The sequence below is a fragment of the Rhinocladiella mackenziei genome (assembly GCF_000835555.1).
Source record: "Rhinocladiella mackenziei CBS 650.93 unplaced genomic scaffold supercont1.3, whole genome shotgun sequence".
Classification (NCBI taxonomy): Eukaryota; Fungi; Ascomycota; class Eurotiomycetes; order Chaetothyriales; family Herpotrichiellaceae; genus Rhinocladiella; species Rhinocladiella mackenziei.
The window spans coordinates 2,356,863-2,381,855 of NW_013550602.1; the positions used below are offsets into that span (position 1 = coordinate 2,356,863).

Consider the following 24,993-nt stretch of genomic DNA (forward strand, 5'->3'; position numbering starts at 1 on the left):
CTCTCTCTCTCCTTTTTGGTCATTTTGCCTCTGTCAAGAAGGCTCCCTCACCGCTACCCTCCTTGTCATTGACCAAATCCCCAGGCAGTGTGGCGTCCACTCCCCAGCGAATTCTCCACCGGTTTGCGGCTGATATGAGACAGCTGCGACTGGCCAGACTTCTGCGGCCCCGAGACGGTCGCTCATCGAGTCGAGCCTGTAAGGCCACCCATTCGCTTGGGATCTAGTAAAACAATTGACGCCTTGACCAAATACCCATTTGGGCTACTCGACCCCTAATGGCCCCCGGCCTTCAACCTAGCGGGAACTACGCTTCGGCCCACTGCGCAGCAGCCCATTTCACCATGAGGTTCGGCGAGAGGAACTGCAAATTGCCACACATTTTCTCTCTGAGATCTTCTCCTTCTTCGTCAAAAATGGTCGGGTGTTACCTCGTGCATGGGCATGACGGCGTCAAGTCAGGCTGGAAAGGGAGGGGGTGTTCGTATCGCAACATCACCGATTAGGCAAAGGAACATCGCGACTTAAAACGGTGATCGATTTCATTGGATGTGGTCTGCCAACAAAGATCCACCAAAAAATCACAATATGCAACTATAGCCTGCAAGCCAGCGAGCGAGAAATGATGGCGCAACTGCTCAAATATATATGACATGGCTAGCCACCGGAGCAGTCGGGCTGGACGTCATGATTTTGTCCCTCATCAATCCCGCCCGGGAGCTGATCACTCGAAATCGACGCTTCCTCTGCTGAGCTTTCTGGCGTCTGAACGTGGACCTGGCCGACACCAGGTGTTGAATGTAGTGATGTCTGCGGCCCTCCCGACACCGTCAAGATGCATTGGATAGATAATTTTGGCGACCTGCAATTGGATATCGTCGGAATCATCGCCGTTCTCGGAGAAGGATCTGTCACCAGAAACGCTCAAGTTACCAGCCTGTCCTGGTGGTCCACTATTCCTCGACTCCTGCCGGCTCCTCAAGCCTTGCTCGAGCATGAGAGAAAATATCGACTGCCCACCGCTCCAGGCATCGTTGCCGGAGCATACAGCGGTCTGGTCAAAAGGGAAATTAACTTCTTTGCTCAATTATTACATGATCAGCCTCTGGACGATTATCAAGTCGAGCTCGTTCAGGTTACTCGCAAATGTGTGAAAGAGGGCGAAAGATCCTTCGGTCCACGAAAGTATGGTCCTCTATTTTGGGTTTCTATTCTGGGCAGCTTGATGGCGTTGACTCTCATCGGTCTCTCGGCACATTATCATGATGGATTCTCCCTCCTCGCCACCATTATGCTGTCCATGGTGAGCTCGTTTGTGGGCTTCGGAACGCACTGGACCTTGGTTTTCAAGGAACCTACCATTTCCCGGGAGCGAAAGGCCGCTATCCCACGATCAGACGTGATCATATATTATCCCAATGTAAGTGGCCAGTACAGAGCTCGTGGGTTTCTTGTCCAAGCAGGACCTTTCTCTGCCGGTGGATACGAGTGTGGTCCCATCACTGAATTCAAGTTTCTTGAAAAAACTCCGTCTCGGCATGTGGTTACGGACTGATGAGACTCTTTGTGCAGGGCTCGATTCGAATTATCAGACCAGAGTCTGAACAAATTGCCCGTCTATATTTCCAGACAGAACATGCCCAGTACATCATTGATGGTGCGGCTACATGCGGCGAAGAAACCGACGAGATGAGACTGATGGGCTTTACAGATACACCCTATCGCACGTTAGCGTTGCTATCGACGGTCATGTTGATGACCGGAGTAGTTTCCCTGGCCAATTCCTCGAACATTCTACAAGTCGCCTTCGCCGCATCATATCTCCTGCTGAATGGTATATATTGGGCTGTATCTGCACTCAACCCGTGTAAGTATCACTGGCAACATGCGTATAAGGTCGAGATCCTTCCAATAGAGCCTCTCCCGTCGCATAAAACAGACCCACCTGCGCCAACTGGGAAGATTGAAGAGTTCAAAGGCATTGTGAAGCGTGAGTGGCAACGATTCGAGAGCGCCTGGATATTATCAAAGAGGCGAGACAGGGCGGAGAAGAGGGCTAAAACGATGGTCGCTGCCGAAGCAAGAAACTTCACCGGCGCCTTATGGACTGCGATCGTGTTCACCGGTACATCTCAATGGCTGAACGAAGCCACCACAATAGCGCCAATGAACGATGCTTGGAGAGAATGGCTGCGAGAAGCCGAGAAACAGGTGCGGCCGAAGCTTGAGGAAGGAGAAATACAAGGGGGTCATAATGATAATTGGACCGGCCGACATAATCTTCACCGACGCCCACGCATCAACACCGGAACCGACTGGAATTTTACGCCTGCCACGATGGAAAATGCGGATCTCGCTTCTGAGAAGCGACGGATCAGGATTCATGCGTGGCCCTACCAAGAAGAACTCACCAGAATATTGCAGAGACATGCCGCAAAGACACGGGTGCCAATTGGAGATGAGGTTGTGGGAGGCGACGAAAGAAGGCTGGGATCTGAAAAAGATCCCTCCACACCGGGCACTGCTCTCGAGGTTTGACGAGTTTCTAGAACTCAAGATTGGAAAACCCTCTGTTGGCAAGATGGAACGTTGATAAAGTGAGATGTAAACACGGATAGTAATTGCTAATGAAATCACGATGACTTGATAAACCCATCGAACGGAGGGTTGATGAAGCACTGTTCCAATCAAATTAGACATGGAATAGGGGGAACTCATTCGATGCCCACGCCAAAATTTCCCGAAGGCCAGTGTTATACAGCCTCTGGAAGGGCAGTTCATAACCAATGTCGGAGCTACAGCGCATTTTCGTGTTTAGACAGCGTTAGTGTTGATTCAGATCGGAGGCTAGGGGAATGTCAGACGGTGTTTTGGAAAAAGAAACGTTGGTAGAGGGGGTGGGAGCTAGGAAGCCGGTCACGTGGGGGTCGAATGACGGCGATGGCCGGAGGGCCGATGGCGTCATTGTCTGGAGAAGCCGCAGCTGGCTGGGTGAGATGCAGCTTAGTGCAGTGCCGTGCAGGGTGGGGAGTGAGCGGCATGTCGGTACTAACCAGAGGCGTTCCAGTTTGCGATTCACTCAAAAGCACACGACGCCTTCACTGTGAGGTCTTGGATCATTCTTCATCTCTTCTCTTCGGTGCTCCCCAACCTTGACTCTTGCTGTTCTTTGTAGCTATCCGCCTTGCAAACCATCCTGCGTCGCTCTGCCAGACTTCTGTTGCGCAGCCGACTTCTCTGTCCTCCAGTTCCGTGGAATCGACCCAGGCACCAGCCCTGCCCTATCTCTAGAGCTATCAATATGCCTCTCTTTAATGTATGGCACTCAGTTCTGTCGTATTTTACTTTTGGTATAGGACTGATATTGCCAGGTCACTCTCAAAGAGAACGCCTCCCCAGAGGAGCTCAGGAAAGCCAAGGACAAGGCAAAGGCTGATGGAGGTGAAATCAAGCACGAGTTCACTCTGATCAAAGGCTTCACGTAAGTCCGAAACACCCTTGCATATCTACACATTGCCTTCCCATCTAACTTTGATGATACCAGTGTCGAGTTTCCTGACGACAAAGTCGGAGTCCTCCAAACCAACGAACACATTCACGTCGAGCAGGACAGCGACGTCAAGACCCGGTGAAGAGAAAGCACAGAGGCTCAGGACCTTGTCATGATTTCTCCATGATACCATATATGCCATCACGATTGGAATGACGACAGACAAATTATGGACTCGGAGCACCGGGCTTGCAAGGCTAGACATATGGCACCTGGAATCTTGGACCGATAACGGTCAAGTGCTAGGAAGGATCATAGGAGCATCACAAAAAAAAAAAAAAGGGGGGGGGGGGGGGGCTGGGCTCATAAGAATCAACCCGGACATGATGGCTCGTTGAATAAAGTCTTAGAACTGCAGATACCTCAGAAATCTGTAGTTCTCCCGTTGTAACTCCATTCTCCTTCTGCACCCCATCTCAAAGGCTCGTTCTTTGGACCACCGATCTCTCCTGTTTTGGGATTTATATCGCCCTCAAATTCGGGTCGTGCACCTCTCGCCACATTTGGATGCAGCTCTTCACCTTGTGCCCTAGCCTCGATCATGCGATCATACTCTCCCTTGAGCGGCGACTGTTCCTCCGACACCGGAGTCATATTCTCACCCCCGCCTGATTGAACCTCTTCAACTCTCGCTTCTATCGCTAATTCCGCATCATTAACCCTGGACGTGGACGAGTCTGGTGATTGGTGTATCCGCGCAGGAGTCCGCGGCGTGGAAAATGCGCCGGTTGAGGCACGCTGGAGAGACTCAAAGATCTCTTGTTCTTCTTTTGGCAGGCGTGGTGGCGAAGGTCCTCCCCCAAAGCCGAACGGACTTGGTGAGCGGCCTGAATCATTTCTTCGTGGCACGGAGATGCTGAGACGGCGGAGGCTGGTGTATGCGCAGGTGAAGAGATGCGCCCGGGGAGCGGAGCTCAGATATCGAAGACCATGCATGGTCGGGTTCATGGTCACACGAATGTAACGAGATGTGTTGCCTGAAAGTCTTCAAAGTTCTCGAGTGTACGGAGGAAGCAAATAAAAAAAGATCTCCAAATTTCTCGGGCAGAAGCTGCGGTTTTCCTTGGCAAAACAATGCTCTGGATACTGCGCAGCATTGCGACCGGAAAACGACAAATGGCGTGCGAGGCGCGTGAAGTTTGTCCTAAACGCATCGACAGTCTTCAACGTCTCTCTTCTTCTATCTCAGCCTCATGTGTCTATTTCTTAAGCATTCCTATGAATCTCCTTTCGACCAGTCAGGATCTTTGTTTGCAGTGCACCTCCGAACCAAGTTCTTGCCATTCACTTGCGGGGCAAATTCGGGGCGATGAACACCGTCACCGCCATTGTGCAGAATGCCGCTTACGAATTGAGCTGTCCTCCAAAGATAAAAAGGGCCCCCCCATTGATGACTCCGTCGCTGATGTTGTTCCCCCGGGTAATGCTTGGATCACAGCTACCGCTTTGGTTGTCCTGCAATGCAAATCCAATTCGGCAAATCGACGCCAACCAGCTCCTCGCTTCGCACACATTCTCTAGCAACATGTACTCACAGCAAATCGTCAGAGGGACTCAGATCCCTCAATGCTTCCTCATCGTCGCCTAAGATGTCCGACTATACCAGACTCTCCCTCCTATCCTTCTCCATACCATTGAACAGGAACATAAGGGTCACAATCATTTTGCCAATACCGGAAGCACAGATGGCCGAGGCTGATCCAAGGCTTCGATAAATGTAAGCACCAAAGAATCCACCGGCAATTAAAACAGCCAGAAAGCTTGCCCGCCTTGTTCGAGGACGGTTTTGGGCAGCGAATAGGTTCTTGTCAATCATCAGATCAACCCAGGCAGCCGTTGCCATCGCAGTACTGATTTCCGTCATCGACAGCGACCTTGATAGGACCACTTGGCTTCCTGCGGCAAATGCCAGCAAGGCCAACACTATCATAGTGGTTGTACCTGACAACTCGACCCCATATGAATATTGAACCGCCGCTGCAGCGAAGACCAATACCGCCTGAAAGAAGTTGCAGAACACAATCCAGAGACGAGATCGAGGTCCTATGATATGACTCAATTGCCCTGTTATCCAACCAGCAGCAAGGAAAAACCCTAAGGATATGCCAATGTTTTCGGTGACGAATAACTCGCCTGTCACTTCCGGTAAGAGGACTGCCATGGCCAACATCACCGTATTTCCCGTCTGGTTGGAGGCGAAACAGTGGAAGTCCGGGAAGGTGGTGACATCTTGGATGCCTGTGCAAAAGGTGAGGATCAAAAGTTCGATTTCGGCGAAGATGTTGACTCGAATGTGGCCGGTCAAATGTTGTTTGAGGGCGAATGAGCCATGCTTTGCTCCCGACGCCTTCACTTCCGCATTGGTGTCGGCCTGCGCCATAGGTTCGTCATGGCCTTTCTCGGTCGAGTTTGGCCGCCTCTCGTTGGTGGGATCCATGATTCGTGAGTCAAGTGACAAAAGAAGTTGAAACCAAGTGATTGGGATACAGAATTTAAGTACCTTTGGGTTAAAAAGGCACGCCAGGCGGCAGTGTTGCACAAACGGAGAGACCAGAGGTCAGGGCGAGAAAAAAAAAAATTCGCGCACATTCGTTCGCTGTCCAGTGACGTTCTAGGGAATCAAAGGATCACTCACCACTACAGGGAGGCTCCCGATCGCCAGGCAAGGCTGGTGGGCTTTGGATTTCGGCCCACCGAGTACACTGTCAAACGATGCCGACTGCCGTTCAAAGATTCTGTCCGTCAAACTACTGTCATTTACGCGACAGATACAATGGTTGCCATTCTGGAACATTTACTGACGGCTAGGGTTTTCGGAGGCGAATCAGACCACGAATGCATTGGCCGCACGGACGAACTAAACGGGCCCACAGCATCTAATCTGCCTAGGAACCAGCACCATCCGCATCACTGGGATGACCGACTACCGAAAAAGCTTCCCGACTACCGACTTCCCTCTAGGCGATGGCGAGTACTGGATTCCATAATTCTCTCAGTGACTGAAACATCGAGATTTCAACTGTACCAGTGTAGACTGGTCAACTGTTCTTTCCATGTCTTACCTTACGGCAAGAATTACTGGTTCCATGGGACTCTCGTGCAAGGAAAAGCTTGGAATTCGCGTTTCATTCTCCGGTTCATTACTTAACGATGTCTTTTGGATTCCTTCATCAAGAAAGAGTGGTCCATTTTTTTTTCTTCTTTTCTTTTTTGGGTGCTAACAATCGTGGCCTCGTCAATATGCGCGATATGCTGGAGCGATCATATTGGACAATTTCAGCAACCATCTGATGCAAGACAGGAAATCCAATCTGCCGCTATTCTCGCCGTGGCGAATGACCGGCTACAACAACTTAATGACGTCTCTTCTGGACCCGTTGCCAATTCCAAGTTACCCCTTGGTATCCTCCCCGTTTTGTTGTTCGTTGAAGGCGGTCTGCTGCACTGATATTTAGAAGACCTCGGCTGCACCAGGACACATCAGAGCAAGATGGGTACTTACATTTTATGTTGCTAAACATTCGCAAACAAGACCCTCTCAGCAGACTTGACCAGTAACTGGGATAGGTGAGTGAGTTTGCCCCAAACTACGTGGATCAAATTATTGGTCGTCGTGCTTCAGAAATTTGAAATCCTGACAACGCAGTCGTTTCGCCAACTAGCCTTAGAGTTGAAGTGGGCTCTACAACAAATAGTTTAGCGACAAAAGCAAAAGTCGAAATCGCGTTCCTTCTTTAATAGTGGGTGTAGTACATTGCCACTGTCTCCGTTGTGCTCAACCTGTTACGAAAATCCAGAGACTTCAAACAAGGTCGTACGAGCAGCTGGAAAGGAAGATCAATGGGAATTTTCAATAGGTTTAAGCAGCTTTGGAAATCGCCATATGCTCCCATGGCCTCGAGTATGCTGATATTGACTGCAGACATGAGAATCTGACTTTCGAGGTTGTTCGGCAGTGGTGACTACTGATGTCGGTGTAGTAGCTGAAACACTGAAAGATGCCCCTAATGTGTTGTTGCAGCCACCATCACTCTTAATGAAGTCTCAATCGCTTAATCGTATTTCCTGTCCGGCCTGATGCGGTAAGGAAGTTGACGTCTCATAGGATATACCGTCGTATAACTTGCGTCTTGCTTCCTTCCATGGATCACTCTGACGAAACCCTTCACTTTCTCAAGCTGGCAGTTGTCGATCAACATCTTTCATCCTTCCTTATCAACATGTCTTCCTTCATCAATAGAATGGAGGGACATCTTGACGTCGTCAACCAGTATCATTACAACAGGATGCCCGGCCCGCGGGGTTTCGCAACCATGGCCATTTACCTTTGGCTGCATGTCTCGGAAACTTTGTCGACCAAAGAAGACCGCAAAAAGGCGGATAGACGGGAAAAGGGCCAACGACAAGCAATGAATAGCGAGGCTTTGCAACCGCTGGTGCTCTATCGGTCGGGCTCGGGTATCGGCGACCAGACCACACTGACAGAACCCAGAGGCAAAAGGGATAGAGAAAAATTCTTGTGGGCAATTCGAAACCAGAAGGAAAAATACCCACTTGGCCGCGGCAAGCTTCCTATGATTCTGGTCAATCAATGGGAAGGCTGCCCAACCCTACCCAAGACCTCTTGCGAATCACTCACATGTTGTTGCTTCTCCCCGTATTTCCCCGTCATCAGCCACCCGTCGCAGTACCCGCCGATGTGTTAGAATATGAAAGAATGGTCAGAGATTGTAATGACAAGCCCAAAAATTTTTCCAGGGGCCAAGCCTTCTGCACGACAACTGTTGAAGGTATGGGTAGCATCCAAGGACGCAGCAATCCATTTCCATCTCTCCTGAACGTGAATGAGGACAGCTTGGAGAACATCTGTCCCTTTTCTCCATGGGGCGAGACGTGCCTGAATACAAAACATCTTCACAAGATGATTCGATCGATATAACATCGATATTGCATCTGTTCCCCTTATTGACATGCCTTGCTTACCGACGGAAATGCGACAAAACATGAATGTCGACTTCTTATTGCTTCTTTCATTTCTCGTGAGTTCATTCCTCATCTCCTTCCTCCTTCTGCGGCCAACGTTTTCTTGCCATCTTTCCGAAATTGAAGACACGTTACTGAACTGGACATGAACCCTGGCTGCAATGACAACTACCTGAACGGCGGCACGGGTGGAGTCCCAACCGAAGTTCCTCTTCCCAACACAAATCACCCAGTGAACTTACTCTTCGCCCTCAAGAATGCGCCGTGACAATGCAACCCGTACATGCTGGCGACGCCGATGCCATATAAACCTGCCATGGGTGTGACACCGCGGTTGACACCGAGAATGAGTTACATCTGGCGAGAAAACTGGACGAAGTCCGCGGCCAGCATTGACCTGGCGAAGTCGCCGGCTGCGAACAGCGAGGCCATGTACCTGGGAGATGTCAGCGGAACACAGCAAATCAAGCTCTGGAAGACGAGGAAGCTGGTGCCTGGCGAAGATGGCGATGCCGGCAGCGGGGACGATCCAGTGTATGTCGGCGCGTGCTGTCCATGCGAACAACAGCAGTCCTACCGGCGGGCCCTTGGGCGCCGACTAGCCCGAGGGGGAAGCCGTTGCTCTTGTGGCACGGGCTCGTCTTTCTACTCGTGACGTACACACAAGTAAACTCTAGACCGCAGAATTCAGATCGTCATGGAACGCGGCAAAATTATCGCATTCAACACTCGCCAGATAGTTTCCTCTTCTACACCGTGACGCTTACGGCGACGCTTTTCCAGCAGCAAATACCTTGACGTGTGTACATACCGCGCACGGGGCACAAGCCCGAACAGCATCGTGATTTCATTCAAATCGGGTTATATTTAGCATTCCAATCTTTTGCGATCGTTACTTCCATGTTACCGTTCAGGTGGACCTATTGACAGCATCTTTGCGGTCTAGGATGAAATGCGGCGCCTTGCATCCACAAACTCGTCAAGCAATGCCAAAGCCTTCTGCATGTTATCGGGCAACGCTGTGAGATGGATCCGCACATATCCCTGGAAATCCGTACATCCTGCTGCGCTAAAGCAGAGACCGCCTGGGCTGAGGAGCACGCCTGTTTCTTTCAAAAGTGTCTGACAAAACTCCAGTTCTTGTTGCGGGCTACCGTCTTCGGAGTGAAACTTGATAAATCCAGTACCCCCGCAAGTCGGTTTTGTCCAGGAACACACGTCGCTGTTCTTCTTGATGAAAGCATCTAGCAATTGGACATTTTCTTTACCATATCCGCGGTGTCGTTTCAAGATGATGGGCCGGCAGCGGTCGCTCAGATCCTCCGCTGCAATCACTTCGTCGATGGAGCTGGTAGCTTGTAGAGTATACTCCCGTGCGTTTAGAAGAACGTCAAGAAGCACCCGGTCTTTGCAAACGATCCATCCGATCCTAACGCCAGACATACCCCAAACTTTGCTCATGGAGCCTGTCACAATCACCTTACTGTACTCGTGCTCGACAAACGAGGGAGGGACTTCACCGTCGTGATAAAAAAGAGGTCTGAAAATCTCATCCGTGAAGACGATGATGTCTTTTCCACGAGCAATATCTAGAATCTGCCCCTGCATTTGGGCATCCATATGTGATCCGGTGGGATTGTTTGGGTTGTTCAATATGATCATCTTCGTGGATGGTCTGATTAAACGTCGAAGTTCTTCCAAGTCGAGTTTCCATTGATTCTCAGGGTCCAGCTTCCATAAGGATACTTCACACTTCAGGACTCGAGGGAATTCAAGAAGTTGGCTGTAGATAGGGTACGCACAGACGACATGGTCGCCAGGATGGAGAAAGCTTTGGAAGACAGTCAAATTGGCTCCCGTGGTACCGATGGCGGTAATGACATGCTCTGGCAAGATCTTTTCTCCTTTCCTTTCCTCATAGAGGCCTGCGATTGTGCTGCGAAGGTTGAGGGAGCCTTGCGGTGATCCGAGATGCAGGTCCAATGATCGGAATTGCAGCGCATCTTCAGTTTTAGCAGGGTCATTGGAAAGCGAGATGAGTTTGTCAATGGATAAACTGGGAGATGCACTTCCTCCGAGAACATATTGAGCATCCTTTGACCTGGCATTGATCCACTAAAGTTCTTTGATGTTAGCCGATGAGTCAGAGGAACAAATGCCCAGGGACCTACCTGCCTTGGGGAGTTCGAAGGTCGCGAATTGTGCCATTGCGATAAGATTAGCGAATTCCAGCAGACCAGATCAGTCAAGTCAATCAATGACGACGGGGCCGGCATTAAATGTGATGCGTACAATCCGTATGGTGAGTCGTTGGAACAGAGACGTGACACGCCCTGTTACATATATTTTATACCTGGCCATCGACGCCCTTTTATGACATTTGCTTGGCGAGGGATTGGAGGCCAGGCTCCGATTGATACGCATCGCGCAAGGTAATGTCTGCCGTCAGGCGCCCGATTGGGCCCGGAAAGTACAGAAGGTGATTGGAAAGGCTCTGGCAATGAAACATTCTGTTATGAAGATTGTCGTCATCTCCGTTTATATTCAACGCAATTCGTCGCCTTCGGACGACACGGCCTCCCGAAGGCCACGTTCACGTCATCCAACCTATCTGGGACTTTATCCCAATTCTTCATCAAACTCCGTGCTAACTGTCACAGCATCGATCGCTTCACAGGAAACCCCGTGGTTATCCACCACCGCTCTCACTTGCTGGGAACAACGGCACCTTTTGCCTTTTTCGTAGCGAGGATTCCTTCTCTCCACAGCCATCCCACAGCCACGACGGCACCGGGACCCGCCAAATATGTCCCAATACCGGCGCACAATCCAAGTTGGATCCAGCTGGTATTGGTCATTTCGGCCTCCTTAAGGTCATGCACGAGAAGAGCGAGCCACAAGTATGCTGAAACAAAACAAACAATCTCGTCGATCTGTAGACATAACCTCATGCCAGAAACAAGATCCAGGCCCGCCGCCTCCGAATCGAGAACAGATTTGACATCGTTCCAGCTGGGGAGGAAGATTTGCGACGTTGAAGCGTTCGAGAAGAATCGGGCCCAGTTGAAAGTCAATGCTGAAACAGCGGCCAAGACCTTGATCGCAAATCGTGTATGAGGCAAGTCGGCTTCAACGTTGAAGATCCGGTCAAGGTTGGTCGAGTCGACCGTTACGTTTTGTAGAAAGCCGTGGACCATGCTGGTCAGAATCGGAAACGCTTGCCATATCACATTGATGCTCAATCGCTGTGTCAGATCTGGAAGTAGATACATGGCGAACGTAGGAACTGTGAGTGAAAGAATAATGGCCATCATTGCTGTCCGGGCGGCGGCCACATTGACAAGTCTCCAGTCAAGAGCTGCGTAGTCGGCGGGAGGACTCTGGATGTAGTGGAGGAAGAAATAGATGGGGTCGACAACTCCAATACCGTTAACTTGGAATGCGATTCCAAGAGGATGGGGAGGGAAATTGGTTTGAAAATATTCGCTCGGCGATAGGCTTCCAATGTGTAAATGAGCCACAATGGGCCCAGGTCGATCAGGAAGGACAGCATTTGGATCCGTTGCAGGGGATCAATGTTGAGCAGAGAGGGAGAGAAGGAGGCAACAAGTGAGTCGAACGGCTTCACCAGTGTTGGAAGACCCCACCTTTGCCCGTGGAACTCGATTTGCCCTGATGTCAGAATTTGCCCGAGGTGACTTTGGAGGTCCGGCTCTGCGACGACATTCGTGAAGATCGTGCGTGCGACAAAGGCCAACAGCAGGAAAGGCAGCGCCAGGAGCACTCTGATCCCGAAATGAGACTTGGTCCCCGGTCCGTAATTTGGATTGAACGCCATCGTTCCTGTGAAGCACGTCGGCGGATCCGGGAGGAATTCAATCTTGTCCGAACCCACCGTTATCGACGCAACTTTGTTGACGAACAAGTCTCCGAGAAGAGGGAGAATATTGAGCACCATGAAATACTCGATATTGCCTTTCAGTGCTTCGAATCTTGTGGCACGATTCGAAGGGGTGAAAACCTCTTTGGTTCGTGGTTTTTGTTTTTCAGGGACTTTTTGAAGTGCCTCTTCGACCTCTTTCTGAGTAGGTGGTGTTTTTGAGTATGCAAGCCGTTGGAGGACATTGGCTGTGGTTGCGGCGGTTTCGATGGCATGGCCACCTCCGAGTCCGGTGTTGGGAGTCCACTGCGAAATGTCCATATGACGCCGCGTTTCATCTCTAATGGTGCTGTGAACTCCATCGGCACCGACCACGACATCGCCGGTATACGTTGATTCATCTTGGCATTGAACAACTACCCTGTCAGCACAATGGTCCACTCTTGACACTCTTTTGTTTGGCAGAATTCGGCTCTTGTCCTCTATACTGTTGTAGAGTGTCTGCAGAAGGAAATGTCGGTCTGTAATGATCACAGGGTAACCAGTCCTAATCGGCCTGTTAGAAGAGCGGAAACGGCAATGCTGACGGGAGAGTCGTCAACGTACCGTTTTGCACCGAGGGCTGGGAAGTCCTTCACTCCAAATAACTTACCATCCTTCCAAGCACAGATGGAATCAATGGGCTGTGTCATTTCCATAATCGGTTCAAAGCACTTCAATTGATCCAGAATTCTCGAACCAGTTGCCATGAGAGCGATTCCAGCACCAACGACAGGGGCAATCTCGTCTCGGCCCTCCAGCAGCACATAGTCCACCTTTGCTTTTTCGAGAGCACCGGCTAGAGTGAGCCCCGCAATTCCACCACCTGATATGATCACTCGAAAGTTGGTGAAACCCATAGCTTTAAGTAGTTCCTGGGGAGACAGGAACGTGTTGATTGCTGCCATATCAACAGCATCAGTTCTATTCCTCTTATGAAGCAACATTTCAACTCACCGGATGCGACAGGCGAATCCTTTCCTCTAATATCAGATCACAAGCAAAGGCGTCAAAGGCGGAAGAAAAGGGAGCACTCCATACGAACCGTCACCTTCCATAGCAAGTGAAATACCTTCTCCCGGAGAGACACCCGCACCTGACGTATGGAAGGGTGGGACTATTCTACGCTGCCCACAACGGACAAAACATTCCCTCCAAAACAATGTGCTCCTATAGACTTCAAGTGGCCAATTGGGGCTGGGTGATACAAGCACTCGACCCGTTGATTTGGATGTCCCAGACCTTTGTATTCGAATCTCTTCTTGGAGCAGTCAAGTCGCCTTTGGATCCATTGTGCAGATGATCACCATAAATCATTGTGTCGAAGTTTCTCCGGGCTGGGATCACAATCCGTCTTCATTGATAAATTTGTACAGAATGACGGAATCAACTTACAGGCGATGCCGACTGCATATATATTGACCAGTGGCCAGTGCCCCGTTATTGGAAAAGGGGATATCATTCCTGTTAAGGATATAGAGGGTCCAGCGAGCAAATCTACTCCATGGACACCTGTTCTTGTCAATTCCAGAGCACTCAACAACAATCAATGTACATCCACTGATTGTTGGACAGTGTATCCATCAGGCAGCGCATATCTGCGAGCCGCCCTCAGCCTCTCAGTTACGAATCAACGACGAAAGACGGGGTAGGAGCGGCCGTTAATTACCGAGGCAAATGAATAATTCCTCTCCAGGGACGCTCTGAGAGAGGTGTAGGAAACCGGCAAACTCGGCAGTTGACAAGCTGCAAGATTCGTGTTTAGGTTCTTATGTCAGACAGCTGTACGGAGGTACTGTATGTCCTTTCTAGATGGGGTGATGCACCGAGCTGACTTGGGGGGACTTGGTGAAGATCAGTTCTGGGAGACTCCGGCTGGTATTTCGTTTGCTTATCAAAGTCTCATGCAAGGCTGACAGGCAAATCCTTCTCGACCTACAGGTTTCGGGATCCTTGCAGGATGAGGAGCATCTCTCGCAATTAAAGCGTATTCAAATTTCGCCTCAACGTCCTATCGATTTTCTCATTGCCGTGAAGGTTTCGTCGATACTCCTGTTTTGAAGTCAGTCGTTCTTATCCCTGCAGTCGTGGCCCTCGGTATCTCAGCCTCCCCCCAAAACACAGGTGCTTCATACAAATTGACCCCATCGGGATTTCCAGTCCGCCGACGTCAGGTCGCTCTTGTTGGATAAATGTGTGGTCATCATCACTGATGTTCTCACTGTGTTCATTAAATCCGGCTTTTCCCCTCCTTCTGTCAGTTTGCGTCATTCAGTGTTGCTTCGCTCGCGCTCACGACTCTTCGAACTGGTTCTCAATCCTGGGCTTGACAAGTACTCACCTTGGAGGCGTCCTGTCATAGGATAATTAAGCTCTGCACATCTGATGAATGGGCAAATATCGGAATCAGGCCCCCCCCGTCCATGTATTATGTCACGTGGTTGACGTTAACCAACTCCCCCCGCTTTATATACTGCTCTATATCTTCGCCGATGCTGGGTCTGATCACTCTGTTTGAATCCGCATCAGATATCTCGGTGCAATGGTCAAGACAGGCAGTCCATCCAAGATGACGAAAACAAAGAATATTCCTTCCCGAGGTGGGGTTGGCTGGTTAATAGCAGGAATCTTTCTCCTTCTCTCCTTGCTTGCTACTTACCTGCTCCGTGTTATGCCCATAACCTCCGGAGTGTCGGAAAAAATGGAGTATATCGCAAAGACAGCCAGATTCCCGGAACAAGGGATCCCTCTTCGAACGACCTACACGAGAATTCCCCCCCTGGACAAAGGTCTTTCATTCCTCGTGGCAGCTTTCTTACACGGCGCCGCTGGATGGGACCGAGGCTTTTATGTCCTCCAGGTTTATTTCCTGATTTCGTTCTTCCCTGTTATTGCCATCTGGACAGTGGAATCGTGCAGGAGACGCAACAGCCTTGCATTGATTAGCTTGTGCGTCTGGCCTTCGTCAACGGCCTTGATCAAGTTTTGACTGATACTGTTGAACAGCACCAGCATTTGGGCAATCTTCTATCAAACTGTTGGCGGAGCTATTATTGTACCTCTCTATTATCTTGCGTACCTCCGAGACAGCAGTGGAAGTCAGTATTGGTCAGCGGAGTCGAGACAAGTACCGCTGCCGTATGCGAAAGCACTGCTCCCCGCGCTGATCTTCGGTTACTTGGTGCCGACTATCCTGATGTTTCTACCCTACTCAGACACCGATCACTGGACCACGCAGGCCATGGTCGCTCTTTGGCAGCCGTGTCCATGGTTCGTTGATGCCCTTGGATGGGTGTTGTCGATAGTCTATTCAAGTATGGATTCGCAGACCCCGCAAAAGCAAGCGTCTCTACTCGATATAGCCTATCTCGACACCATCTACACTGTTGCTTTTGTAGTCTCAGCACTTTCGCACATAGGGACCCTCCTCGTCTGCCTGCTCTCCGGAGATCCGCAGCATTCCTTCAACCATATTTTCTTTTCCCGGTCAGGAATCAGGGAGCCTTCGTTGACCGAGGGTCTTCGCGCCATCTTTCAAGCTGATTTCTGGATCATCTTCGCTTCCTCTCTGGTCTGGGCTTTTCTTGCCATCTGGGATCTCAAAAGAATAGCCAAAACAGAAGTTTCCTTGAGTGCAGCCGTCGCGGCCCTCCTTTTAGGTTCTGTTTGTGTTGGTCCGGCGGCGGCGGTGGCGGCTGTTTGGTACTGGCGAGAGCACGTTATGGCCCGAGAAGGCTCTGCATAGTATCCTCGTGTTTACTAATGGGGCACCAACATGCGAGAAACTCAAGTGTTGTGAGGGGTGACGAGGAGCGGCGAAGGTCAACCAGTGAAAGTTGTGGGGAAGCAACAGGCAACAAGACTTTCCGCCCACTGCTGGTTCCTGTGATATGGCCACAGTGTCTCTTTGCCATTGTCTCGTGCATTCATTGGCCGTGATACTAGACGAGCCCTGCTAGAAATGAACCTCACTGCCTTCTGGTGTTTGACCGGCGTGTATCTTTTCAGGTTTGTCCAAGGCTAGAACGTGAAGCCTGAGCACGATTTTCGTCATGACCACCGATTCAATCAAAACAAAGCTGCTCATACTCGTAACCCTTCTTTTTGCAGGCACTGCTTTCTCCGCCCGAGTCACGAACCCCAAACGCGTACCCAGGAATGCCGTCCTCCTCTCCAAAGTCTCTGCGATCACAGTGAGAGCTGGCAAGCAGACCACGTCTCGCCGGGTTGCTCCGGTCCCTCAGCTACGGTGTGTTGGACCGTCGAGAATATGCAAGCTCTACTCCGTCGATGCCATGCGCTGCACAAACGAGGGGGCTGATTACGATGAGAACAATATCCAGTGGAGCTGCAAAGCGTCGTTGCCAGAAGAATTCAAGCTAGGAAGCACCGACGTGACTTGTGAAGGGTACGAGAGCAGCGAAGACCCATATGTCCTATCAGGCAGTTGCGGCGTCGAATACAGATTACTGCTGACAGAGAAAGGCGAAGAGAAGTATGGCTCTCCTAGAACCTTCAATTGGGACGTCACTAGCAATGGGAATGCAGGAGAGGCAATTGCTGGGTTCTTGTTTATGGCTGTCTTCGTGATTGTCCTGTTCACCATCGTTTACGGATTCTACAAAGCATGGCGCAACGATGCCGCCCGGAGGACTCCCAGACCACCAGGAGGCGGATTCGGCGGGTTTGGAGGAGGCGGTGATGACGACGATCCTCCGCCCCCGTATGATCCACGTCCTCCACCACGACCGAAGAAAGCCACCTGGTCGTCAAGTTCGAGGTCGGGGTATACCTTCTCGGCACCAAGAAATGAGAACCAAGGTTGGCGCCCCGGATTTTGGACTGGTACAGCGGCAGGAGCGGCAGCGGGTTACCTCGCAGGGAGAGGTGCACGCACGCAGCCAGAGCCGCCACAAACACGACCTGCCACGGGGGGATGGTTTGGAGGAAGGGGGGCTACGAGGGGTGCGCCGTCCCCGTCAACCAGTGCCAGCTCAAGTTCGAGCTATTCCAGTGCGAGACACGAAAGCATAGGATTTGGGGGGACCAGTCGACGCTAGAGCTGTTAGGATATGGTCCCATGTTTCTGGCAGAAACGTCAGTGAAATCCGCACCAGCAGTCATGGGCGGCTGCCGGATCACTCGGCGGGACTTGCATGGATCGCACAGATGCGAAATGCTTCGTACTTGTGCGCGTTCAGCTCCTTACCGTCCATGCCTGGATGTACTATCGTCAGATGGCATACTTTTTCCCAGCAAGATCAACTCGTAGAACATGCTTCGGACATGTTGTCTTTGAACCTCGAGTCCCCTCAACTGAAATCACAGATACCATATACCCATCCTTAGCCGACCCACGAAATGAGGCTTTTGGTCTTCTCGTAAAGATGACGCGTCGAAATGTGTAACCACGTGATCTCGTTATATTTTCCCGCATAGGCATCCCTCAACTCTCACCTCACCTCTTCTTTCCTACGTCTCCCCAAGCTTCATGGACTCTTCTTTTTCATCCTCTCCCGAGATAGTCGGTGCTGGGGCCAGATAATTCCTGGACTTCAAGTCGAGCGGAAGAGCAATGATCACGTAGAGGCGACGTGGCAGTCATCTCAGGCAACGGCGACCAGCGGCCTTATTGGGGCTCCTCACCCAATATTCCACAAAAGCATTTCTTGGATAGACCTGTCAACATTGGATACGGACCTGAGCGGTTTGTATTCCACTTATCTTGGACATCAGGGCGTCCACGGCGCCATTCTGACATATATATTTTCCCTCATGAACGCCATCCTAGCCTTCTCCCTCTAGCCATTGAATCCTCTGCGGTCGAGAAGGATTGGACCTAAAGATCACGTTTTGTAGAATCGGTCCCAAGATCGCTAGTTTATTCGGCTCACGACGTCTTCGACTCTTTCCCAATATATCGAAGCCGCCCGTGACACTCCTGAAGGGCGTCGATGCAAGGGAAAAGAAACTACCTTGTGTGGGTTTGCGGCCGAAATTCATGAACACAACCTTTGTCCATGACCATCTTGAGAAGCAAGGAAACCCATCAGAACGAGCTGGTCTGACGGAAGTGTCCAACCAAAGTACAGCTGCTGAACTTCTCATCCCGGCTTTGTTTCAACACAAGGCCACGTGCTGTGATTCTCAAAATCTCTCTCATTCTCCTCTCTTTGCTTCCTTTCGCACTAGGGACTTCCTTCGCCTTCTCAAACCGCATCGCGTCACGATCCGATCCTGCGTGTCCCTTTGTACGATAAGCGGCATTTAAAAGCGTCTCACCAACCTGTCCAAGAGGGTCTCAGATCACGCCCACGGCGTCTTCTATTGTCATTTTCACAAGAACCATGCCATCCAAGCAAGCTCTTCCAGAAATCGTCGACTTGACCTCCGACAACGAGGACGAGATCAATATTCCCTCCCAGTCACCCCACCCAACGCGTGTGAATGCGACTGCGAAGGCCAGCGCCAATACCCGTGTCACCGGAGGTACCGTCATAAGCCAGACTGCCAAAATGGACTTTGACGACACCAGAAGTTGCGGCAGCCGTACAGAATGCGGCAGTCAGAGCGGAGAGGACGACGTACATGACGTATCGACCTCAACGCCCTTCCAGAAGGCCTCACAAGCCCAAGTCACACCCACACGAGGAATCAAGTCCGTTGACCGGGGCAAAGGCAAAGGCAAAGGTAAAGAGCGCGAACAAGAAATCACCACCGTCGACTTGTCATATTTGGACTCAGACGATGAAATATCCAACTCGGAGTCGGGGTTCAAGTACGACCTTGACGATTATAGCGGTGATTGGAGCGGAGACGAGGCTTTGAGGAGAGCAATTGCACTGTCTCTTCAGGATCAACGGACGACGAATGACATCAATGGTGGCTCAGGCTCAGGGAAAGGTAAAGAAAGCAGTCAAGACGGAGAAAAAGACGACGAGGTCAACGGGGGAAAATGCACAGAAACTGCAAAGGTGAAAGAGAAAGAATTGATTCAGAGAGAAATGCCTCAATCCTCGAATTTGGGGGACAACGATGACGCCAAAACCATGTCTCCTTCTCCGCAAGCATCTTCGAATCCCAAGCAACTTCCGGCCTTGTCCTCATCCGCCGACTCTAAGTTGGTGCCGAACCCGGGATCAGTGGATGCCAGTACATTGAACGTGCCGTCCACATTTAGTCTCGCGAGCCTGAATCGCAAACAAATGGAAGCGGATCGTCTTGATCGTCTGGCGCAGTTGAAGCGGAAGCGCGATGACGAGGATGAGCAACGCGGCAAAGTAGCACGTGTGCGGCAGGCCGAAACATTGACCGAGGTGACGGTACTGCCATCGATGGTTCGGCAAGCGAAAAAGCCGATGGTCTCGCTGGCTCGTCATATCTCGACGTCGGCAGGAGGATCCGATGCCAACGGGTCGTCTGAGAAGATTGGTGGTACGACTCAAAGCAAAGGTGTTGGGCTCAAGGACCGAGCGATGGAAACATCCACCACGAAAATTATCGCACCCAATAAGTATCCCGACGGCATGGTTTTCAAAACCTATGTCGCTGGATATCCTACCACGAACACCATTGACTTCACTACCCTCATCTCCCCGGCCTCATCGCTGGCATCTTGTCTGTTGTCCTCCTTCATCTGGGACTTCGACTGGCTTCTCCCGCATTTCGAGACGCGGCGCACCAAGTTCCAGCTCGTGGTACACGCAAAGACCCACCTCGACCGACACGCCGTGACGAATGATTTCAAAGGCATACCGAATGTCAGGCTGTGTTTCCCGTCCATGGACGCGAATGTCAACTGCATGCACAGCAAGTTAATGTTATTATTTTTCAAAGAGGAAGACTCCGGCAAGAGCAGCAGCGCCACCTGGCAAGGAGAAAGATGTCGTATTGTCGTCCCTACTGCCAATCTTGTTGGCTTCGACTGGGGCGTTGGCGGCTTCATGGAGAATACGGTCTGGTTGATTGACCTGCCTGCAAAGTCGGGCACAACGTCCGCCAGCCTCAGTGACCGCTCGAAAGGCGCCGAAACGCAATTTCAGAAGTCTTTGAGGGCGTTCCTCAAGGCCCAGACCGTCCCGGACGACGTGATCAGAAATCTAGGTCATTTCGACTTCAGCAGGACGGCCCGGATAGGCTTTGTGCACACCATCGGGGGAATGCATGTCGGGGAGGCCTGGAAGGAAACCGGGCTCGGCGGCCTGGGTCGAACCATTTCTGAACTGGGACTTGCGGCTGGCGGATCTATTCAGCTGGATTATGTGACATCCTCTACCGGGAACCTGAACGACGAATTCATGACCTCCATGTATCTCGCTGCGCAGGGAGACGACAGCCTGACCGAGTACTCGACACGCACGGCCCAAAAAGAAGCGCAAACTAGACAGGTTCGCCGAACATGGGAGGACTGGAGAAATAAGTTCCGGATCTACTTTCCCAGCGACAAGACCGTCAGGGAATCGAAGGGGGGGATTCAGAATGCGGGGACCATCTGCTCCTCGGCCAGATGGTGGCAGAGTGGGAAGTTTCCGACCTCATGCATGCGAGATTGCGTTAGCGTTCGCGAGGGTTTGCTCATGCACAACAAGGTCTGGCGCATTCTGATTGCCCAAATATCGTTAAGGTGTCACGATATCGACTAACTTTCCAAGTAGATCATGTTTGCTAGATTTGCATGGTCGGTCGAGTCCTGTCAGTCAGTAAGGATTGGATGGGCGTATGTGGGTAGTGCGAACATGTCCGAGAGTGCTTGGTAAACCCCTCTCTTCCAACACAGCAGCGAGGCACTTCAACTGACATGTGGCTTCACAGGGGTCGACTCGTTCAAGACAGATCGACCAAAGAGCCGCGGCTGAATTGTCGCAATTGGGAATGTGGAGTGATCATTCCAGTAGACTCTCGCAGTCCCAACATCAGGGCGCCCAACGGCACCGATGCCGGAAATCTTGCCATGTTTGATCACCTGGTGCCGGTCCCGATGAAGTATCCCGCAGAGACCTTCGAAGGTAAGAAACCGTGGACCACATTCACCTGAAACTGGATGGCAAGACCGTGATACTGGCCCGCCGTGGCAATTCCTTTGCCAGTCAAATTGGCGTACGATCCAGAGGGAAAATATCGATGTCGTCACTGGAGGATCCATGTGCCGAAGGAAGACGATGATCGACACTGAACAGAAAAGAAGCGAGGGAGAATGAAAGTTTGGCGAAGTAGTGTAGCAGCGAAGGACCGGGTGACGGTATAACCGGCTTGCGGTTGAATATGACAGGCTTCTCTCGTTGTAGGTATTCAAATAAATGGGAACAACCTTGTCCCCCAAATGGCATGCATCAAAAGGCCGACTACGTATGGGGCCGCCCAAATGCCCACATGTCGATCAATCGAACAAGGTCGTATTGTCGATGATTTACGCCTAGAATGACTCTTCGATTTGATGGCGAAATCCCGATCCCTTCCGCGTTCCAGACGTCGTGATTATCGCCCTGCGTTCATAAATGTCACGGACCTCATGAACCGGGACAGCGACGATAATCTCTTCTCAGAGTGCCCGGATATGACTCGTTGGGTTCGCCCTCTCGGTACGAGTGAATGGTTGCCCGAGGAAGGTTTCGGAAAAAGAGCCAATATACTTTGACTTTCGCGTATTGTGGAATCGAGCCATACTGTCCTGGGCAGTGGGTACAGTCACGGCGAGTGGATAGGCTGACTGAGAATGCAGCTCTTGGCGGGTCGACCTTCCTGAGTCTCCCCAGCCTTCTGTGGAGGTATTGTCGTTATCGGTCAAATGGTGTAATCCACACAGCATCTCGGCTGATCGCTGGAAATACCACCCCGGGTATGTGTTGGTCAGGGATGAGAAAGACGATCTCGACTCAGCCACAGTAACTTGAGATATGTTCGTGCTCAGAAGGACTAGTCGGATTCATGGTATGGGTCTCAGTTTCTTGGCCTCAAGGACTCACATGTCCCCGGTCCTGCCAGCCGGGGAATCCTTGCCCTTTCAAAGGTCTATTGGTTTTCCATCAAGAAACGATATTGCCACAGAGGAGAAAGGATGCGTCACAGATTGCGCCGTCAACGATGTCAAACCGGCCGCTAAAATAAACCTGAACTAGAGGTCTGGTACGTATGAAGGCATTACCGTTGCGGAGGCCGGAGGGTTACCATTGATGGCAGAGTCCTTTTTCTTTTTCCTTTTTTTTCCCTTTTTTCTTTTTTGAGGGGGGCCGGGGGGCCCTGGGCTGATCAACCCGAGGCAAGGAATTCTGCGACCTGACCACTCATCTGAATAGAGGTGGATGGCTTATGACAGAATCAGGGCAAAGGAGGTTCCGTGCTTCGGCGATTGAGGTCGGGTCGGTAATAGATTTGTTAAATGAATGTAGCTGGAAACTAGATGTTGGTCGGTAAATGGATGAATGATGTGGAAGAGTCTGGAAGGGGGAGAATACCCAGGGGAATACTGAGCGAGAGATGAGGAGTGGGTGTTGTAGTCGTGTTGCAGGCGCGCAGACAGGAGGCAGTCTGGCCCAAAGACGGCTAGCGACCAGCCTGGGGATGGCGAGAAACCTCGTTGGAACCTCGCCCGTATTAGCCCATCGTAGGCAGGTGGTTTGCCCTATTCAGTCCATCACCTGGCGGCCTCATCGCCCTTCGCCTCGTCACCTCTTTGGCAATAAACATTATATTATTGCTCTCCATCTCCAGACTGGTGGAGACTGTCCACTGATCACATTGTATCGGCCACTGTCCTCTGGCCTCTGCTGCCCACCGTCAGAACCCACTCATACCACTCTCACAATGGCTTGCACCCGTACCATTACCTCGGGTCACTTCATCTTGACCGGACGTGGACGGCGGCTCCGAGTCCCTCGATGCACGTCTGTAAAATGCATGAAACATGTCCCGAGTCGAGTACGTCGCACAGCGCAACTCTCCTGGCCTCGATCCGAGGGGCAACTTATTCAGACCTCACAGCTGAGCCGCGCATTCAATATTTTTGGGTATGCTGTGGAAGTCGACATTGAGCTTGTCCATGAGACATACCATATGGAGATGAATGCTAGGTAGCAGGCAGATCTCCCATGCTGTAACCTCGAGATCCACAGCAATAGCGCAGTTCATCTTCCGTGACGGTGATTCTCTTTCTGAGGTCGGACTGCTTCACGACCTAATACCCGCCGAAGTCGCGCACCGCCGGATTCTTGTACGGAGTAGTTCATCATGCCCCATGATTTATCCACTATGGTCCAAGGCTGCCATCGCCTTCCATTACTCATCGATCCTCTCTTTCCTTTTCAATGATGGACCGCGGCGGGTAAAAAACGCCCATATCTCTCGGTGACCCATTTCTAGTTCTACGAATCAGGACAGGGGAATTGGTTGGCTCAACATCAGAAACGAGGACCGGGGAACGTGGTATGGAACAGTCTGGACCAACCTGATGGGACGGAGTGGCGCGCCACCCAGATACGGGCCAGCAAGGATTCGCGGTGGGCATCCATGAGCCACAGAGATGGGCAACTGCCGGACACAACGGGCCTGGACTTATGGAGGCTTCATTTCAGGGCTCATCATGAGGGGTCCACTTGCCAGCCGTGGGATAATTTCGGATATAGGGCACTGACAGGTGACAGGTAGTTGAAGGGAGATACAGGAAAGCTGAATGCTGCCTTACGCGGCTTTGCTTGACCCGCCAAAACCTGGAGATGCAGTGCGCGGAGAATTTTCCTCTGATGCTTGAATGGCAAGGTCCAAGCGGCAGGGTGGACTCATGGTGTAGCGTGTACCCCTGCGTGGCTGAAGGGGGTTCTTTGTGTGACTATGCAAAACCAGCTGATGAGGTGCGGGCCAAAGGGGGCCCCATCAGGTCGTTCTAACCTACAAGTCTCTAAATATGGCATTTTGGAAAAAGCCGTCATTTTTCTGTCTGTCACTGGCACCGCGCCCAATCCAAGCAAAGTCCCATCAAGCGCCAACCAGGACAACGAGGATTGGTGTGACCTGTCCCATTACCGGCGAACTCAACTGGCCATCGAAAAGACGTTACCGGGCTTCCCTGCCAGTCACCCAAAGTAGAACCTCTGTAGAGGGCTTCTGTTAGCCTCGCTTCGATTGTTCGAACGGGATCATCGAGAATCATGAAGCCGATTCCAAGATTTCCTGAACTTGTTGGTCCATCCCCCCGCAGCGCGTTACAAGAGCACGCAATCCGGGGGAAATATCATACTCGACACGCAGTAGACATGATCAGCCAAAGAGGGATGGACATCTCGCGCACATTTTCTCTAACTTCTGGCAGTGTCGTCGTCGCACTATCCACTGGCCATCCCACTTGCTAGGCGTGAGATGGTGGACTTCGGCAACGCCAAATCGTGCTTCTTACTCGCGTCGGATACGCAAACCCAAATCAGCCCATCGGATGTGGCCCGGCGCCGCACACTTGTTCCAGCATTTGGTAGCCTGTGACCGAATACCCGCTTATTTTCTCGGTCGACTGGTTCAGCAGGCTCCTAGTCTGCTCGGCGGCTCAGGCCCTCAT

At 51.3% G+C, this 24,993-nt stretch overlaps 10 protein-coding genes across 10 annotated transcripts; 6 read left to right on the forward strand and 4 right to left on the reverse strand.

Moving 5' to 3' along the window:
• Positions 1 to 835: 835 nt before the first annotated feature.
• On the forward strand, positions 836 to 2,538 carry Z518_04374 (uncharacterized protein; the record flags this gene model as incomplete). The annotated part of the gene is made up of 2 exons (XM_013418080.1): positions 836 to 1,420; positions 1,573 to 2,538. 2 exons carry the CDS (start codon positions 836 to 838, stop codon positions 2,536 to 2,538), a joined length of 1,551 nt encoding a protein of 516 aa, XP_013273534.1.
• Positions 2,539 to 3,301: 763 nt separating this feature from the next.
• Positions 3,302 to 3,632, forward strand: Z518_04375 (uncharacterized protein; the record flags this gene model as incomplete). The annotated part of the gene is made up of 3 exons (XM_013418081.1): positions 3,302 to 3,316; positions 3,372 to 3,481; positions 3,545 to 3,632. The coding sequence occupies 3 exons, from the start codon at positions 3,302 to 3,304 to the stop codon at positions 3,630 to 3,632; spliced, it is 213 nt and encodes a 70-aa protein (XP_013273535.1).
• A 281-nt stretch (positions 3,633 to 3,913) lies between these two features.
• On the reverse strand, positions 3,914 to 4,498 carry Z518_04376 (uncharacterized protein; the record flags this gene model as incomplete). Its single annotated transcript, XM_013418082.1, has 1 exon — positions 3,914 to 4,498. The coding sequence occupies one exon, from the start codon at positions 4,496 to 4,498 to the stop codon at positions 3,914 to 3,916; it is 585 nt and encodes a 194-aa protein (XP_013273536.1).
• A 649-nt stretch (positions 4,499 to 5,147) lies between these two features.
• Z518_04377 (uncharacterized protein) lies at positions 5,148 to 5,987 on the reverse strand (the record flags this gene model as incomplete). Its single annotated transcript, XM_013418083.1, has 1 exon — positions 5,148 to 5,987. The coding sequence occupies one exon, from the start codon at positions 5,985 to 5,987 to the stop codon at positions 5,148 to 5,150; it is 840 nt and encodes a 279-aa protein (XP_013273537.1).
• A 2,862-nt stretch (positions 5,988 to 8,849) lies between these two features.
• On the forward strand, positions 8,850 to 9,135 carry Z518_04378 (uncharacterized protein; the record flags this gene model as incomplete). Its single annotated transcript, XM_013418084.1, has 2 exons — positions 8,850 to 9,067; positions 9,105 to 9,135. 2 exons carry the CDS (start codon positions 8,850 to 8,852, stop codon positions 9,133 to 9,135), a joined length of 249 nt encoding a protein of 82 aa, XP_013273538.1.
• Positions 9,136 to 9,475: 340 nt separating this feature from the next.
• Positions 9,476 to 10,809, reverse strand: Z518_04379 (uncharacterized protein; the record flags this gene model as incomplete). The annotated part of the gene is made up of 2 exons (XM_013418085.1): positions 9,476 to 10,648; positions 10,705 to 10,809. 2 exons carry the CDS (start codon positions 10,807 to 10,809, stop codon positions 9,476 to 9,478), a joined length of 1,278 nt encoding a protein of 425 aa, XP_013273539.1.
• Positions 10,810 to 11,238: 429 nt separating this feature from the next.
• Z518_04380 (uncharacterized protein) lies at positions 11,239 to 13,360 on the reverse strand (the record flags this gene model as incomplete). Its single annotated transcript, XM_013418086.1, has 3 exons — positions 11,239 to 11,913; positions 11,961 to 12,969; positions 13,020 to 13,360. 3 exons carry the CDS (start codon positions 13,358 to 13,360, stop codon positions 11,239 to 11,241), a joined length of 2,025 nt encoding a protein of 674 aa, XP_013273540.1.
• A 1,634-nt stretch (positions 13,361 to 14,994) lies between these two features.
• On the forward strand, positions 14,995 to 16,197 carry Z518_04381 (uncharacterized protein; the record flags this gene model as incomplete). The annotated part of the gene is made up of 2 exons (XM_013418087.1): positions 14,995 to 15,401; positions 15,459 to 16,197. 2 exons carry the CDS (start codon positions 14,995 to 14,997, stop codon positions 16,195 to 16,197), a joined length of 1,146 nt encoding a protein of 381 aa, XP_013273541.1.
• Positions 16,198 to 16,504: 307 nt separating this feature from the next.
• Z518_04382 (uncharacterized protein) lies at positions 16,505 to 17,512 on the forward strand (the record flags this gene model as incomplete). The annotated part of the gene is made up of 1 exon (XM_013418088.1): positions 16,505 to 17,512. One exon carries the CDS (start codon positions 16,505 to 16,507, stop codon positions 17,510 to 17,512), a length of 1,008 nt encoding a protein of 335 aa, XP_013273542.1.
• Positions 17,513 to 18,799: 1,287 nt separating this feature from the next.
• Positions 18,800 to 21,486, forward strand: Z518_04383 (uncharacterized protein; the record flags this gene model as incomplete). Its single annotated transcript, XM_013418089.1, has 3 exons — positions 18,800 to 21,040; positions 21,107 to 21,204; positions 21,264 to 21,486. The coding sequence occupies 3 exons, from the start codon at positions 18,800 to 18,802 to the stop codon at positions 21,484 to 21,486; spliced, it is 2,562 nt and encodes an 853-aa protein (XP_013273543.1).
• Positions 21,487 to 24,993: the final 3,507 nt, after the last annotated feature.